Source organism: Grammomys surdaster, unplaced genomic scaffold (genome assembly GCF_004785775.1).
Source record: "Grammomys surdaster isolate TR1022 unplaced genomic scaffold, NIH_TR_1.0 194, whole genome shotgun sequence".
In the NCBI taxonomy this organism is placed as follows: domain Eukaryota; kingdom Metazoa; phylum Chordata; class Mammalia; order Rodentia; family Muridae; genus Grammomys; species Grammomys surdaster.
The window spans coordinates 4,661,478-4,678,316 of NW_021604639.1; the positions used below are offsets into that span (position 1 = coordinate 4,661,478).

At 40.1% G+C, this 16,839-nt stretch overlaps 1 protein-coding gene across 1 annotated transcript in view; it reads left to right on the forward strand.

Annotated features, from left to right (window-relative positions):
- Ryr2 (ryanodine receptor 2) overlaps positions 1-16,839 on the forward strand; it is a 424,465-nt gene that overhangs the window by 286,652 nt on the left and 120,974 nt on the right. The window contains exons 60-64 of the mRNA XM_028769855.1: positions 1,608-1,731; positions 2,657-2,772; positions 4,908-4,972; positions 7,540-7,661; positions 12,980-13,029. Coding sequence (XP_028625688.1) covers positions 1,608-1,731; positions 2,657-2,772; positions 4,908-4,972; positions 7,540-7,661; positions 12,980-13,029 — 477 coding nt within the window. The remainder of the gene's footprint in view (positions 1-1,607; positions 1,732-2,656; positions 2,773-4,907; positions 4,973-7,539; positions 7,662-12,979; positions 13,030-16,839) is intronic.

The window sequence follows — 16,839 nt, forward strand, 5'->3', positions numbered from 1 at the left end:
TCAGTTCCCATAGAGCTAGACTTGCAGGTGGTAGTTGGGATGTGGGTACTGAGAACCTAAGTTGTCCTCTGGAAAGTAGTGGGTACCTTTAACTACTGAGTCATCTCTGCGTTCTCCTCTTTAAAAAGTACCAGTATGCTAATGAAATCTTTTCATGATTTACTTATATAAATATATTATTCAAGCTAATGCAGTCTACATGGAGAGTTTCTTGTACTGTTATATAATTGGCCTGAAATTGAACATACATTATGTGTATGTTTGTATATGTGTGTGTGTGTGTGTGTGTGTATGTGTCTGTATATGTATTTATCTGTGTGTTAAGGTTGGAAACTTCAGCATTAAACTTGCACAGCTGTATTTCCTCCAATTCTGACTTTTTTGGGGGGTCATTATTGCACCTAAATGAATCAACTTTAGAAAAACCTGGAGGAAAAAATTATGTTGCTCACTCTGGTATTTGGTGGCCTTGCAGGGTGTATGAAAGGTTAAGGGAGAATAAGAGACCATGATAGAAATGTGAATCATTAAGAAAAAGAGGAGTAGGGGCTGGAAATGTAGCTCAGGACACAGCATACACATGACCCTGGGGTTAATCCCTGGATATGCTAATAATGGGAGAGGAAAAGCAAAGAATAGAAGCCGAAGAGTTAAAGTCCTTAAACTCATACCAGTGTTCCAAGATCCGTGACCAGGCTTAGGCTACATTTATTTCTTCTCCACCTTGATATGAACAAGTTCACAAGTCACAGCAAATATTTGATGTGTTTTAGGTAGCCTCCTGGGAACGCTTACGATACCTCCTGGGCTCCCTGTTGAGCCAGCTCCTTTCTTCCCATATAACATACCCATGCTTACATGGCCACTGGGGGGGGGGGGATGAGGGATGGAAGAAGGAGGTGGAGTTATGATGCTATTTAGAGAGACTCTCATCCCTAATTATGAGTTCTTTTATTTTGTTAATGTGACAAAATCTCATGGAGCACAGAGTGTCTTGTACTCGAAATATAACTCAGGATGAACCCCGACTCCAGCTCCTCCTGTCTCTGCCTCCCAGGTGCTGTAATAGAGGCAGACCTGGAAGAGTCTCATGAGTTTTAAAATCAAACCTGCTTTCTATAAGTTCTAAATGATATCCAGGCTCTAGCCAGAAGCTACTGGCTGAAAGCTTTTAATGTTTCAAATATTAGATACTTAATAGTAATCAACTTATAACTTATTAGGCTTACATACATTTTTGTATGTATTTACATGTCTACTGTAATCTAGAAGGTGCCATAAGAATTCCATACTGAAGACATTTTTCTTTTCTTTTCTCTTTGGACCAGAAAAATGAAGCATCACCTTAAAAAAATCTCTTTAAAATCCCTCCCCAGTTACACCTGCTTTATTGTCTGTTACCATGCCTCAACTTTAGGCTCTGTCTAATGAAAGAACCCCCTGGGTTTTTTTCCTCCCATGATGACAGCATATGTAACCAGCATGTGGTATTTCAAATACTTTCATTTTCAGGCTAGAAATTCTGGTTAGAAGGCTCATGTAGCATTGGCTGGGTGCCATCTCAGAGTATGTGGTATGTTTCTTTCTTTTTCTTGCTGATTTCTCAGGAGGAGGAAACCATCCCTTGCTGGTACCCTATGACACACTGACAGCCAAAGAGAAAGCCAAGGACAGAGAAAAGGCCCAGGACATCTTCAAGTTCCTACAGATCAGTGGTTATGTGGTATCCAGGCAAGTGGACATCTATCTCATCTCCTTTCCCAACAATCACTAGGGTTCTGACTGAAAATGAACTCAGTGGCCTGACTAAACCTTGGGGCAGCTGGTTAGTATGTTCATATGACATATATTATATGTCGTAGCTTCCCTTCTGTTGCTGTGGTAAAGCACCCAATAGAAGCAGCTTAAAGAAGAGAGAATTAATTTTATCTCCCAATTCTAGGTTACAGTACATCTTTAGAAAGGTCGGTAGCAGGGGGTTGAAGCTTTTAGTCCCAGCACCGTCAAGTGCAGAGAAAAATAAATGCACACATGACATGATTAGGGCTCAACAAGGGCTCTCCCTTTCCACAGTCCGAGAACGATGCTATCTATTTTCAGGCTTCGTTTTCTTATATCCATTAGGGCAACCAAGACAGTCTCCCACAGACATGCGCACAGGCCAGCCTGGCCTAAGACAGTCTCCCACAGACATGCCCACAGGCCAGCCTGGCCTAAGACAGTCTCTCACTGTGGCTCTTCTAAAAAATCTAAGTTGTGTCAAGTTTAACCATCCCAGCTCAGAAACACAACACTCTTAGCTATTTTTTCTGTAAGTTCCTTTTGCAACTTTGTTCATCTGCTTTCCATCCTTTTAGCAAACTTTAAGGCACAAGAAAAAGACGAGAACCACTTTCTGTTTGCATATATGCAACGTTTTACCACATAGTAGTGGAATGATTCACTTTAGTTTTATATTAGATGCAAATATTCCTTATAGGTAAACTCCCTTTGGTCATAAGCAGTAAGAATATTCTTACACTCAATTTTATGTGTAGCTTTTAAAATAAAATTGTATGTTCTGAGATCTCTCTCTCTCTCTCTCTCTCACACACACACACACACACACACACACACACACACACACACTCTTCTTTATTTACTTTTGCTGTTCTAGAGGGTTCAAGGACCTGGATCTGGACACACCTTCCATTGAGAAGCGATTTGCCTATAGTTTCCTGCAGCAGCTGATCCGATATGTGGACGAGGCTCATCAGTACATCCTGGAGTTTGGTGCGTAGCTGGTCTTGATGCTCATTACTAAGGTCTTGCTATTCCTAGTGCTATTCCTAGAGCATCCACAGCATAGAGGAAGGGGTTGCTTCCACATTCTGTCCATCTTAATACAAAGGAGAGTGTAGCAGTCAGGAGTACATAACACCCAGTAAGCAACAAGCTGCTAGAGACTGGGTCAAATTTGAGAACTTTAAAATATTCACATAGTGCTGTATGAGTGCACATGCATTTCTCACACACTGACAGAAGTTTGGTTGTTTCTAATACATCCCCTACTATACGTTTGTAATGACCTATTGGCACAAAATGACTTTTTTCTGCATTGAATATCTTCAGCAGTGGAGCGACCAGGTTAAAGATTGATTGTATTTGAGCTTCTTGGTATTTTTTGTTGTAATTCATTTGTTTTGTTTTTGAGGTAGGGTCTCACTATGTAGTCAGTCCTGAGTTTACTGTATTCAATAGTCTGGTCTTGGATTTAAAGAGATCTACCTGCCTCTGTCTCCTGAGTGTTGGGATTAAAGGCCTGTGTCATCACACCCAACCAAGAACAATATTTTAATACTGAAAATTTGAATACTCTGGTGATGAGAGTTTCATCAAGGGGCCTTTTCATGCCACTGCATGGCAGTTTTACAGGGGGTAGAGAAAACTGAAGGCCAGAGCATGTTCCCTCCCTCCCTCCATTCCTCTCCCTCTCCCTCCCTTCCTTCCTCCCTCCCCTTCCCTCCCTCCCTCTCTCCCTCCCTCCCTCCCTCCCTCCCTTCCTCCCTCCTTCCTTCCCTTCCTCCCTTTCTCCCTCTCATTATTTCTATTCCAGTTTCATTTCTGTTGGTGTGGCTCTGTTCTCTCCAAACCTGTTTGTATTTCTTAACATATTTAATGTAGAAAAGGATATTTCTTAAATTTCTTGAAATATTGCTGTTTGGCTGTGTATAATACCATCTTGAGATATTTTACACAAGAAGTCCCTCATAAAGATATTTGGAAGCTTATGTATTGGAGGTACAGGCCCTGAAATACCAGCTGCAGAGGAGGCTGAGGCAGCAAGATTGCAGGTTCAAGGCCAACCTGGGCTACAGAGTGAGGTTAAGGCCAGCCTAGGTAACTTATTGAGAGCTAGCCTAAAAACAAAACAACAACAAACTGCATGCACATGCGTGCACATGCATGCATACACACACACACACACACAAACACACACACACAAACACACACATACACAAAACCAGGCATAGGGCTCGAGATGATCCTTGCTGGGTTCTTTGTTCTACCCCCAGGACCAGGGTGTGGGAAATTCAAGCATAAAAAACAAGCAACCCCCACCTCCCAAAGAAAAACCACAAAAATTATTTTTGTTTTGCTATCATAAAATGTCACCTGTCTTCCACAAAAATTACTCTGAATTTTTACCTAAGATTTGCTTAAGCATATATCATCGTTCCTATTTCTAATTGCAAAAGGTTTTTTTTTTCTAGCACGAGTCAGTTGGAGCCTTATAAAATTTGGATTCTTATGTTCAACTCTAAACCTTTTAGCTCCACACAAAGCTCTGCACACTGACAGGGCTGCTTAGACTGTCACTTCCTCTCCTGTGTGTGCATGCCCAGATCTCTTCTGTATACATAAAGGAGGTAATGGAGACCGCTTTCCAAGCCAGTATGCTAAGGCCGATCATTTCTTGTCCTGCGTCTTTACACTCTAAACCTTTGGGGAACTAAATGTGGTTTTGTTTCTCACAACAAATCCTCCTTTGACAATCCCTCACAGGCATGCTCACAGGCCAACTTGATCTAGGCAATTCTTTAGTTGAGACTCCCTTCCCAGGGGCCCCTGGCTGGGTCAAGTTGACCACGAACACTAACCAGCACACATGTCCAGGGTGTTTTTGTGCTCACAAGTCTCCATATGAGTTGGCTATAGTGACTGTCTAATTTGGACATGCTTCTTTTTTTTAAAGAACTTATATATTTCATCACGTTGCTGAATTTAGCCCATATACTTTGGCGTTTCTATTCAGTTTGGTGGGGCGATACATGTGGGGAGGCATTTTAAACTATGTGGTTTTTTTGGAGTAATCTCTTAAAGTGTTGGAAGTTTAGCATGGACCTAAACTCTCTTCCTGTCTACAGATGGTGGCAGCAGAAGCAAAGGAGGACATTTCCCGTACGAACAAGAAATCAAGTTCTTTGCCAAAGTACAGTATACAGCGCACCTTGTTTCTGCTTCAGTTGTGTATTTACAAACTAGACCTATCAGCTCATCACTACTTTTTAGAATACACTTGTCTATAAATACAACTTTCACTACAAGTACACACTGTCTGGCTCAGACATACCTGCATGACTCACATGAGACAGTTCTGTTTGTGGAGTTCTTGGTCAGTACTTACCTTATGTTCACTCAGCTCCCCCAATAGGTTCCTCACACAATTTAGTTATGCCAAAAAAAAAAAAAAAAAAAAAAACCAAGTTCTAATTCTTGTGGCTTTATTGTGTGAAATAGAAGATCTCAGTTTCTTAACGTTTTGTACATTTTTTGTTAGCTAATGAGCTTAGCTGTGTATGAATGAGTATACATACATTGCTTTGGGTATAAATTCTGTGTTGTGGAGGGTCTCAATCTTGCTCTTTCACAGGATGAGGCTCGGAGGATAAATTGCTTATAGGAAGAGTATAGCCCTTCATTATTACCAGTCCCATTTCATAGGAACTTGTCAAGGGCTCTCCATATTGCTGGCAAGTCATCACTTCCTTCAACCAAGGAGGGATGGATTAAAGACAGTGAAGCCAGCCACTGGGGTGGGCCACTTACTTCTGTAGGTGTGTCAGGAAGTAGACTGGCCTGGGGACTGACAGAGATGCATTAGTTTCCCTTAGGTGAGTGTGTCTCTTAACAATGCCTTGCAGTTAAACTGGGGGCTTACTGTTACTGACAGTTCTCTACCAATATACTTGTATTGGTGATTGTTCAGATAATTACTGTAAGTACCACACTTGATAGACTTTCAAATGGCGTGCTTACTGAATGATTAACAACCTTTGTTTGTATTTTCAGAATTATACATTTTACTGGATGTCTTGTCTTTTCTTTCCACTCAGAGTTTCTGCCAGTCATCCAAAGATGTGGTTTATGCCAGGATGCATATTGTTAGTGATAGATGGATACGTGGTAAACTGATAGGACAGACAGAGATAGACGATTGCTAGATAAATAGATCAGTCGTTTCCAGTCACTAAATTATTGCAATCCCCTTTTGGTACCCAATTATCAGAATGATGTATATTCATGCCACAAATATACCTTCAACCTGCCTACTTACCCAGCATTCCTAGTTGCAGCTTGCAGATGTTTAATGAGGCTTAATTCCATCCTCCATTTTGATCAAGTCTCTACTATCTGCCAGCCAGTATATTCAGGCTTTTATAAAGATTTTCAAGAGAGCGATATTGTGTAAATTGTGTATTTAGTCATGCCACAAGGTAGGAGGAAAAAATATATATATATCCAGCGAAATAGAGCACATACCAATCCTAGAGGTCAGAACATGACTATGTGGATCTAAAAATCCAACCTTGTTTCTTGCTTTCTTTTGCCTAAAAGGCTTTGAGAGAGAGAGGGAGGGAGAGAGGGGGGTGGGGGAGAGAGAGAGAGAGAGAGAGAGAGAGAGAGAGAGAGAGAGAGAGAGAGTTCTGTCCAAAATTATATGTACAAATGGCTTGGAGGGGCAGAGAATATAAGATTTTTCTCTAGTGAGGTCATAAAAGGCCTGCCCACACAATGAAGCACCCCTGATCTGAGGTCTGCCTTTAAGGAACATGAAGAGTCAGAAGTGCCCATCACAGGCAGGAAATTGCATGTGCTGAGACATGTACACAAGTCCACTGAGTAGGAGAAAGAGTCAGCCCAGGGCAGCGGGGCTAAACCTGAACATAACGGGGACTTTGACTTTGAGAAGAGACAGATACCGTGTACATTGGGTGGATTTGAGTGGGTTTTTTGTTTCATTTTCCATTCTATAAAGCATCAATGATGGGGCAACCATGACAGGACAGACAGAGCAATACTACACGCTCGGCACTTCTCACATATAATAATGATTCAGTGTGTGGTAATCCAGGGAACTTGGGAGCCCATTGGCCACTGCACTGCATTTCATGAGCAGTATCATATTGAGAAAATAAGGAGAATAATTCTGAACTATTGAAAATTTCTGTGTTCCTAGTAACTATCTCCCTGCACATCCTACTCCGTCTCCCCACTACATGCTCATATGCATGTGTACATGCATGCATACAACATGTGCATGTGTGTATATACACACATGCACACATGCATATATACACACATGTGCATATGCATATATGCACAATGCACACATGCATATATACACACATACACATATGCATACATGCACACATGCATACATACACACATGCACACATACACACATGCAAACATGCATACATGCAAACATGCACACATGCATACATGTACACATGCACACATATACACATGTGCATATGCATATATACACACATGTACACATGCATACATGCAAACATGCATACATATACACATGCACACATGTATACATCACACATGCGCACATGCATGGAATGGAGCTGACAGAAGGGATCTGTATGTGCCCATTGAATCAGCATGGGTGCCATGTTGCACAGAGCTTCCTGTGTGCTCTAAGCTCTGGTTCTTTTCCCTCACATACTCCATTCTATAGATCTGTTTTCTCTTCCTCTCTTTCAGGTTGTTCTTCCTTTAATTGATCAATATTTCAAAAACCATCGCCTGTACTTCTTGTCTGCTGCAAGCAGGCCTCTCTGCACTGGAGGACACGCATCCAACAAAGAGAAGGAGATGGTGACAAGGTAAAGAGCTATGGCCTTAAAGCTTTATATCTGATTTCTTTGTGTTTTCATTTGGGTCAGAGAACCAACCCCAGGACCTAGTGCACGGGAGAAGAGTCTCTTCCCCACTCCCTGAGCCTAACACTAAGTGTGTCGAGGTTCTGCAAGTTAACATATGTATGTGAGACCTGTTAGAGACAGGTCTTCTTTTTATTTTGCCATTTAAAGGTAACACTAATGAAAGAAATAAAATGCCATTCAAGACAAAGTGGTTAGGGCATCCTTTCCAGCTATCAGCACAAAACCAAGCAAACTTACAGCCACAGTGTCCAACAAGGCTGGGGAGCAGTCTCCACACTGCTGGTTATGAAAAACCGTTCAGAACATTTTCTGAACGTTATTTTCTTCATTTTTTTCCACAATCTAATATTTTGACAATTTTTTAAAAGCAAGGCAATGTCTTACGTACTTAGACACTCTTAATTTAAAATTTTTAAATTAAATCATATCCCCATCATGGTAATGGAATAAAACAAAACAAAACAAAAGAAAACATACTTTCTGGTATTCTCTTGTGCCTTTTAACCTGGCATCTTAGGAAAGCCTTATTTGGTTTAACATTGATGTCTTCTTTATAGATTTTTTAAATATGGGTGTCTGCTGCATTTCTGGGGTGTATTTTCTTCAAACTCGTAGTCCACATGCAGAGTGACAGCCATGAGGATCTCGGGCACCACATTGTTCACAACCAGCTCAAGCTTTTGGAATATATCTGAGCAATGTTTTCACAAATGAGAGTAAGCTATATGACAAGCCGTTGCTTCTCTTGGCCTAGACTTTCCTGCCATGTGGAAGGATCATGTCATATCAGAGCGAGTGAGTTGTAACTCAGGGGACCATGGTCAGTGGTGGAGAGGACTGGAGTCCAGGCTTGAATAATGTGAAAGGGTGGAACTGGCTGGAGTGTCCAGCTCATTTAACTTTTATTATCTAATTCCCTGACTACCCGATGCCACTGCACACATGCACACTGTCTGTCTGTCTGTCTGTCTGTCTGTCTGTCTCTCTCTCTCTCTCTCTCTCTCTGTGTGTGTGTGTGTGTGTCTGTCTCTCTGACTATGCCTCTGCCCCCTCTGTCTCTGTCTGTCTGCCTGTCTGTCTGTCTGTCTTTCTGTCTCTGCCTCTGTCTCTCCTTAAATACTGATTTCCCTGTGAGATTGATAAAACACACTACTGAACCCAGCAGGATCTGGGGCAGTGCAGTCACACCTCACTGTGGGACTGAACCCCTTCCTCCCTAAATTCCCTAAGAAGGGAAAGGGCAGTCTTGGAGAGTTTCACACAGGTGCTTGTCAATGTCTTCAGGTCCATGATCCTGTGGACGGGGAAAATACACAAACAGAAAACCCAGAGGCACCCAGAACACAGAATATGATGAACCCCAAATCTTCTGCTCTTTCTGTGATCACTTAGCAGTCTGTAACAGAAGCCTTGTTCCCCAAGGGTGTCTTTGATTTAAGGATCACTTGATGGATGTATTCCAAGAAAAAGTATACCAAGAGAAAGCAATGAAAACACATGAATAAACCAGAACAAATCCTGTGTATTTTCATTTTCACACATTAGTCAATATCAGACTTACTCCTGGAAATGTTAACTGTCCACAACACACAGGTGTCAAAACACTAAGTTGTGTATTCTTTTTTTTTTTCGAGACAGGGATTCTCTGTGTAGTCCTGGCTGTCCTAGAACTCACTCTGTAGACCAGGCTGGCCTCGAACTCAGAAATCCACCTGCCTCTGCCTCCCAAGTGCTAGGATTAAAGGCGTGCACCACCACTGCCCGGCTAAGTTGTGTATTCTTAAGCACACACAATTTTTCCTTGCTGATTATACTTAAATAAGCCTAGGAAAAAAATAGAATGATATACCCCTGAAGTAGACTAGCCTATTGTCTACAAGCAATGTTGTGCCCCTTGGAGAAAAAAATTAGAACCATAGCTTTCCAGTGCTGTCGCCCAGTGAAATAGTAGTGTGACCCTAGAAGGCCACTAGACAACTCTTGCTAGTAATATAACACTGTGGTATTTTCAATGACGCCATCTTCCATTTAATAGCACCTAACAGAAAGAGGACTGATTTACTTTTCCCATTAGCATTTCTACAAAAGAAACACATGCCTTTTAAAGATTTCAGCAGGCATGTGCATGTGTGTGTGTGTGCGCGTGCACACACACACACAAATGAAGCCATAGTAGAATTAGATTATTTCATAATGGTGCTTTAGTGTCTATCATAGGAAGTTTATCTTACAGGGAAAATTCATACCTAAACCAATAGATAAGGTAATGATAAATTAAGGTGTATAGATAAATGCAATACACTACTATGTAGTTAAAAATAATGATGGCTAGAGATATCTAACTTACAGAAATGACCATAATAAAATGCTTCTAAAATATTATTAGCCCGCCTTGTAGAAGTACCTACATTTTCATATATATATATATATATATATATATATATATATATACTACAAGTAAGAAGTAGACACTATTTTAACAGCTGTTTTCTTTACACAGTGTATAGATACATTGTACCATTTTATATGTTCTCTGTTTTAAAAATGAGAACAAAAATCTGATGTTCCAAGTATGTTTAGAAACAGCTAATAGCAAGCACCATGACAATAACACAGAAGCAGCTAATTCATTTAAGATGCAGAGGTAGAATATCTGAGATTTCAGATGTTTGAGTTTTACCAGTTGAGTTAAATATATAAATAAGGACTGGAGAAGTGGCTTAGTGGTTAAGAGCATGAATGACTCTTGCAGAGGTCATTAGGCGGCTCACAGTCATCTGTAATTCTGCCTCCAGGGGATCCACACCTTCTTCCGACCTCTTACAGCACTTACACTTTGTGTGTCTGTGTGCTTTTGTATGCAGTGACACACAGGCAGGCAGACAGGCAGACAGACAGACAGATATACACACTCATACACACACACACACACACAGAGAGAGAGAGAGAGAGAGAGAGAGAGAGAGAGAGAGAGGGAGAGAGAGAGAGATATCAGGAAGATTAAGTGCTAAACTGTGACCTCACTGTTAAGACTAGGCAAGGATACATGGATACATTGAAATACATTGTTAATGCTGCAGTACTCATTTAAATTAACATTTAATCTTTACTCTTAGCAGTAGTTTCTTGGGTCTGAGTTAATTTCTCCCCAGCTATAAACCCATGATTCTGTGAGACACTTTATATACTCATTTTGTAGCACTCAACATTGTTCCGGAAACATTTTTATTGTGTCTAAAGTAATTATCTCCATGTCTGTAAAAAGCAAGATTTGGAACAGCAGAACAATTACCTATATGGTAGTAGTTTAGGGGATGTATGGGCTGTGGTTTGTAAGAATCACAAGTCCTAGTTTGCCCAGAAATATGTTCCCAAAATGGAAACTTAACCTTCCTGGAAGAATTAGCCTTTGGTGTCTGCTATTCTCCTTGATGCTAGGTGGTTAGTGAGCAGTAAGATGAGGAAGAAAGACCTTTCTCTGGATCATTCTCCTTGAGTGAACAGAATTGAATAGAAGGAGATGCAGAACTACCCTGTTTCCAAAAGAGCCTAACAGCCTGGGTGTGGATCCATCAGGAGTAGCTGTGTTAACATATAGTTAGTGTTATAAATTCAGTGGCCCAAGAAAAGCTCAGATGCTGCGTTCAAATGCTGGAGGATCGTGATCAATACTCTTTAACACAGAGGATACAGCCATGTAGTGTGTAACCTTAGGTCAAAGCTGTCACACTTTGTAGGAAGACAAATCCACCTTTGGAAAGAGGGCATTTAGAAGCTACCATGAAGGTCAGAAGATGAGGGATCTTGGTCAGAGTTCCTTTTGTTTAAAAATTAGTAAATAAAATTATAGTGCAAATAATATACATATCGTCATCAAATATCACACCAAAGAGCTACATACAGAGATCTTTATTTTTGAAGTATTTTGCTCTGACAAATGGCATTCTCAAATCTGACTCAGACCTGGTGCTGGGGACTCAGGTGTCAGCAAGGGTGGGGAACCAGGGGGGAGCTTTCCTGGAAAGCGTGGGGAGTGAAGGGCCAGCTGACCCCACTGAGGAAGCTAGTTTAGGTAAACCTTTACTGTTCTCCAGGAATGAGTGCTGGAAAGTGCTGACAAACTGTTCCCTGGAGGGCTCAGAAGAGAGTATAGTCAGATGGTGGAAGTTGTGACCTGGTGGATTAAGTGCCATGGTGGAGCTTGAAACTTGGTTCCTAGAAGTATCAGAAGGGAACACACTGAGATGGCAGAGCCAGTGAAGGGCTGGACATCAGGAAAGGCTACTTGGGGTCTGTACAGCCTGAGCTGAGTCTGGGGGACAGGGTTAGGGACAGTGAGAAGGAGTATGGTATGGCAATCAACTTGAGCAAAGGGTGTCTGGGGGGGGGGGCTGTTGGGAGGTCATGGAGCTGGGAATGGGTCAAGAGGCAGAGGCTCCACCTACTGTCATGGCTTTGTAATCTCCACTGAGGGGTAGTGGGTTTGGGGCTGTGATACTGACTAAGGAATATAAGCTGTGGTTACTTGGAATGTTACATTGATAACTGCTATGAATTCTCTGAGACCCCCAAGGTAGGGAGATAAGAAAGACATTCAACTCATCCATCATCATTAAGATGCCTTCTGGTTATCACATCTGCCATTTCCTTTGACTGATCTTCAAATAATCAATCCAGATTCAGTTTCTAATTCATGAAGTCGGAACCAAAGGGTGTGTGGTGTTTACATAAGGAGCACAGTTTAGTTCAGAAGAGAAGGTTTGCCAGAGAAAGGGGCACTAAAACTTAGTGTAACATTTACGCCCAAAGTACCATATTTCTGTTCGTAAGAAGTGCTCACGATCATAAACAGGTGCACTTGGGTGTAGTAAATTAAACCCTTTCCATTCGGTTTTCCAGTTGTTCTGTTCTTTGTGAGTTTTATAGAGATGGCTTCTGTATTAATGAGCTTTGCTTTCTATTTTTTTGTTTCTTTACTTATAATATGTGCTTTTTTAACCACGTTGTTAAGATACGCAGAAATCCTTCTTTACTATCTTACTCCACATCCTGCTCAGAGAATCGACCCTTTCTGCGTGACATCATGTTTGCTTTTTTTTTTTTTTTCCCGGTGCATAGGTCAGCTGTTTTGTTTTTCTTTCTTTCTTTCTTTTTTTCTTCTTCTCATCTTGTTTAATTTATTTTTAATTTCCCCCTGTCTTTTTTCTACCTCCCCTTCCCCTCCCCTTTTCTCCTTTTGTTTTTTCTTTTGTCCTCAGCCTGTTCTGCAAACTTGGAGTTCTTGTCAGGCATAGGATTTCACTGTTTGGTAAGGAGACCCTTGGGGAATTTCTGAGCATGGCCATCTGGGGCTTTCCTTTGCTAATTTCTGAGCATGGCCATCTGGGGCTTTCCTTTGCTAATTTTGCACTGCGTTGTGTGTTGCTCTGTTGCATGGATGCATGGATGCACGGCTGCATGCATGGCCGTCATAGGCCAGACAAGTTCCTGGAGGTGTATATAAATAACGTTCCCTATGGCAAAATGGAGGGCTATGGCTTCCCTAAGCCAGTCCAATTCATGACTGAAAGACAAAGGGTATTTAAATAAAGGAGCGAAAGAGTGAAAATTTTCAAGTTCTGCCATATTCTTATTTTGAGGGTAAAATGAAAGCAGGCTCTTGGATTTTTTTGTTTTTTTGCTTAGTTCTCTCTGAAAATTAAATAATAAGCTGATGTTGATCCAGATTTGGAATTTACCTTTCATTTTCAGTGTTCTTGACAACAGATATGCTTGTTTCCTGCATTCCAAACATTGGGATAACTGGGACGATAGTCCCCAAGAGCTTGTCTTGGTCAAAGTGGCTTCTGCGGACTGCTCCCCCACACTCAGCCCTTTTCTGATGTGTCTGAGGATCCATGTAGGTCACGACCATACTCCTGAGCACTTGTCACCAGACAGCCATGCAGGGTGGCACTCACCGTTGCAGGTGTCCCTACTTGGAACTTTAGGAATCGGCATCTGCTGCCAGAATCTAGTCGCTCATTGATTGTATAAACTGCCAAAACAAACTCGAGCCCTTTGTTCTCTATGTTTGGGGGATAATTTAGGGATTTTTATTAAATTATGTGGCTAGAAATGCTTTCAGTTTAACAGTTTTATGAAAGACTATGGATTTAGAAAAATAAGTCCTTTTTGGAAAAGTCACAGTGAATAAACTGAAGGTATTACACACAGACACACACACACACACACACACACACACACACACACACCCAGAAAAAAAGAGAGAGGCACAAATAATACACAAATTATTTTTTTATTTAAAAATTTAAGAAGTAATCGGTTTTGGTACAACCAGCTAGTTTTCTACTGGATATTTCTCATATCTATAATGTTCAGAACACTTCTATTTATCAGTTAACTTATATTTTGTATAAATTGTTTGAGTTTTTATGTAATTGCTTAAGATATTTAAAAATTTCAGGGACTTGTTTTCAGAATGATTTAGGCTTAACTATTTTTTTTAAACTTCTTATCAATAGACAACAATTCATGTGAAAAATCTGTTAAGAGTCTCATATTGTATTCAACTTTCCCAGGGTGCAGCATGTTCAAACACCCCCGTTTTCATCAGTGAGTCCTGTCTAATTATGGATAACTCTGACGGGAGGCTTATCTATTACTGCTAGTGTGTATATACTCAACTAAAAGCATAACACTGTGTCATGATCTAACTGGCCACCTATTTCATACTCATTTCTTATGTTTTATCTAATTAATTCACTTTTAAGAAAATATATAATATATATTTGACATATATGACAAAGTACATACATCTTAAGAATAAGAAACTTTCCATAATTATACATCCACTTATTCAACAGTCAGGCCAAGACAATGTTTCCAACATTCCAGATACTTCTATTATGCCATTTTTTAAAATAATGATAACTTTTCCAAAAGGAATACTATCTACATGGATCTTCCAACAGCAAAGATTTCTTCTGCCTATTATTTAGATTCATATTTTCCCTTCAAGCATATCATCTAAAGGCAACTGGCAATAAATGTGTAATATAGTTTGTTGTTCCCATGCAGGGAGTAAATTATTCTTTCTTGTGTGATCTTAATATATAGTTGGGTGCTGTATTTGAAATCCATTAAGCTGAAAGATGTTTTCAACAATCGAACATGCTCTGCACAGTATGCAGACTTGCCTAGTTAATAAAGTCTTTAAGTTGTAGCACACTAACTTTACATAGCACAACTATAGACTAGCTTTAGACTCGTGTGATGACCAGGAGGTAACACTGGACTTTGACTGTCTAAATGCTTGCTGCTTTTGAGAATTAACCGTCTGTATGATTTGGACAGGAGACATTGGATGCCTAAACTTTCACTTTTTTGTATTTGTGGTAGGCTTAAAATCACTATTAATCTTAGAGATTTATTGTGCATATTAAACCTAATATGAGTTAATAAATATTAAGACATTGTGGAAACTGTGAACTTTCTGTGTTCATATTCTCGTTTGATCATTAGATTTTACTTATTGGGTTTATTCAATCTTATTTATTAGCTCTCACTTAGGTAAGTCAGATTAAATGCAGAATACAGTGCAAGTGTGGCTACCTTTGCATAGCCCATTCCATGGTGTATAAGAGGCGAGTTTGACTAGAGAGTCCTAAACAAATATTAAGCAGATGCTTGCCCAAAGTCATGTTAATCTTGCCTTTAGTACTTTCACTATATATATATATATAATTTTTCCATAATATATATTATAGAAAAATAATGCATACATACGTACATACATATATGGGAGGAAATAAGCTGTTTATCAAGTCTACCATGTATACCGCCTTAGTTCAGAGAAAATATGATTTGGAGGCAGATGATGCATCAACAGTTAACAGTGTGTACTACTCATAGAGAGGACCCTGGTTCAGTTTATAATACCCACAGTGGGCAACTCATGACTCCTAAAACTTCAGTTTCTAGAGATCCCTCTTCTGGGCTTTAATGGCACCCTCACACAAATCACACACACACACACACACACACGCACACATGCACACACACACACAAAATGCTTGAAAATAATTTATGACGTTATTTAAGAATCAGTTGAGACAGATTTAGACTTGATAATGGGTACCAAATTAAAGACCCAACAAGATACATATTAACTTTCCATGGTTAGGCATTGAAAACCAAGGGGGAGCAATAAACAGACTAAGTTCTTGCTGTTTGGGGTCACAGTGATGAGTAGGTCTAGTAGGTACTAGGAATATTTAGTCTGAATTATTTGCTAAATTAAATTCACATACACAATTCTTCTGAGTAGTCACAAGATTGTTATGACATCTAAACCGTGAGATTACCAGAAATTGGCTACCCACATTCGCTTGTGTCTTTGATTTTCTTTAAAAGTCTTTTCTTTACATCAAAACACCCAGAGAACAGAAGAGAATAGTAGATCTCACATCACAAACTGCTCTTCTGGAGGCCCCTAAGGCATCTCATTGTATGGGAAAATGATAAAGTTACTTGTTCCATGGATGGATGTTTTCACCATAAGATCTTGGTGGATAGAGCAAAATATTTTGTAATGGAGTGGTGGGGACAGAAAGAAAATGCCATCCTGCTTAAATCCATGCTTTCCCATGTGAATTCCTAAATGTTTCCTTGTGATGCTAAGTTGATGCACATATGAATTCTGGAAATTCACTTGGTATTAGAATGGTACTTAGTTTGACAAGCAACAGGGATCTCAGTTGCCATTTTAGGAACCCATCATTGACTAAAGAAAGATTGTTTTTAATTCTTATTATTACTCTGTACTCTTGCTAGATATAAAATCTGTTTGCTAACTTCAAGGCAACAAGAGCATCTCCAGCTCTACCCATGACATTAAGTCCTTCCGTTATTGGTAGAGGGAGCAGAGTACAGAAGGCAGACAATCTAGGGCTGATGGCATGGGTCTATGCCTGTAGGGTCTGTTAAGGGCATTATTTGCACACACAAAAGAAAAATCTAGTCTTTTAAATACATCATTGAATACATGGTCATTGGGTGTCTCCTGTATGAAAGACTTCTCTCAGGCTGTTAAGATGGAGAAATGAAGAATTTTCTC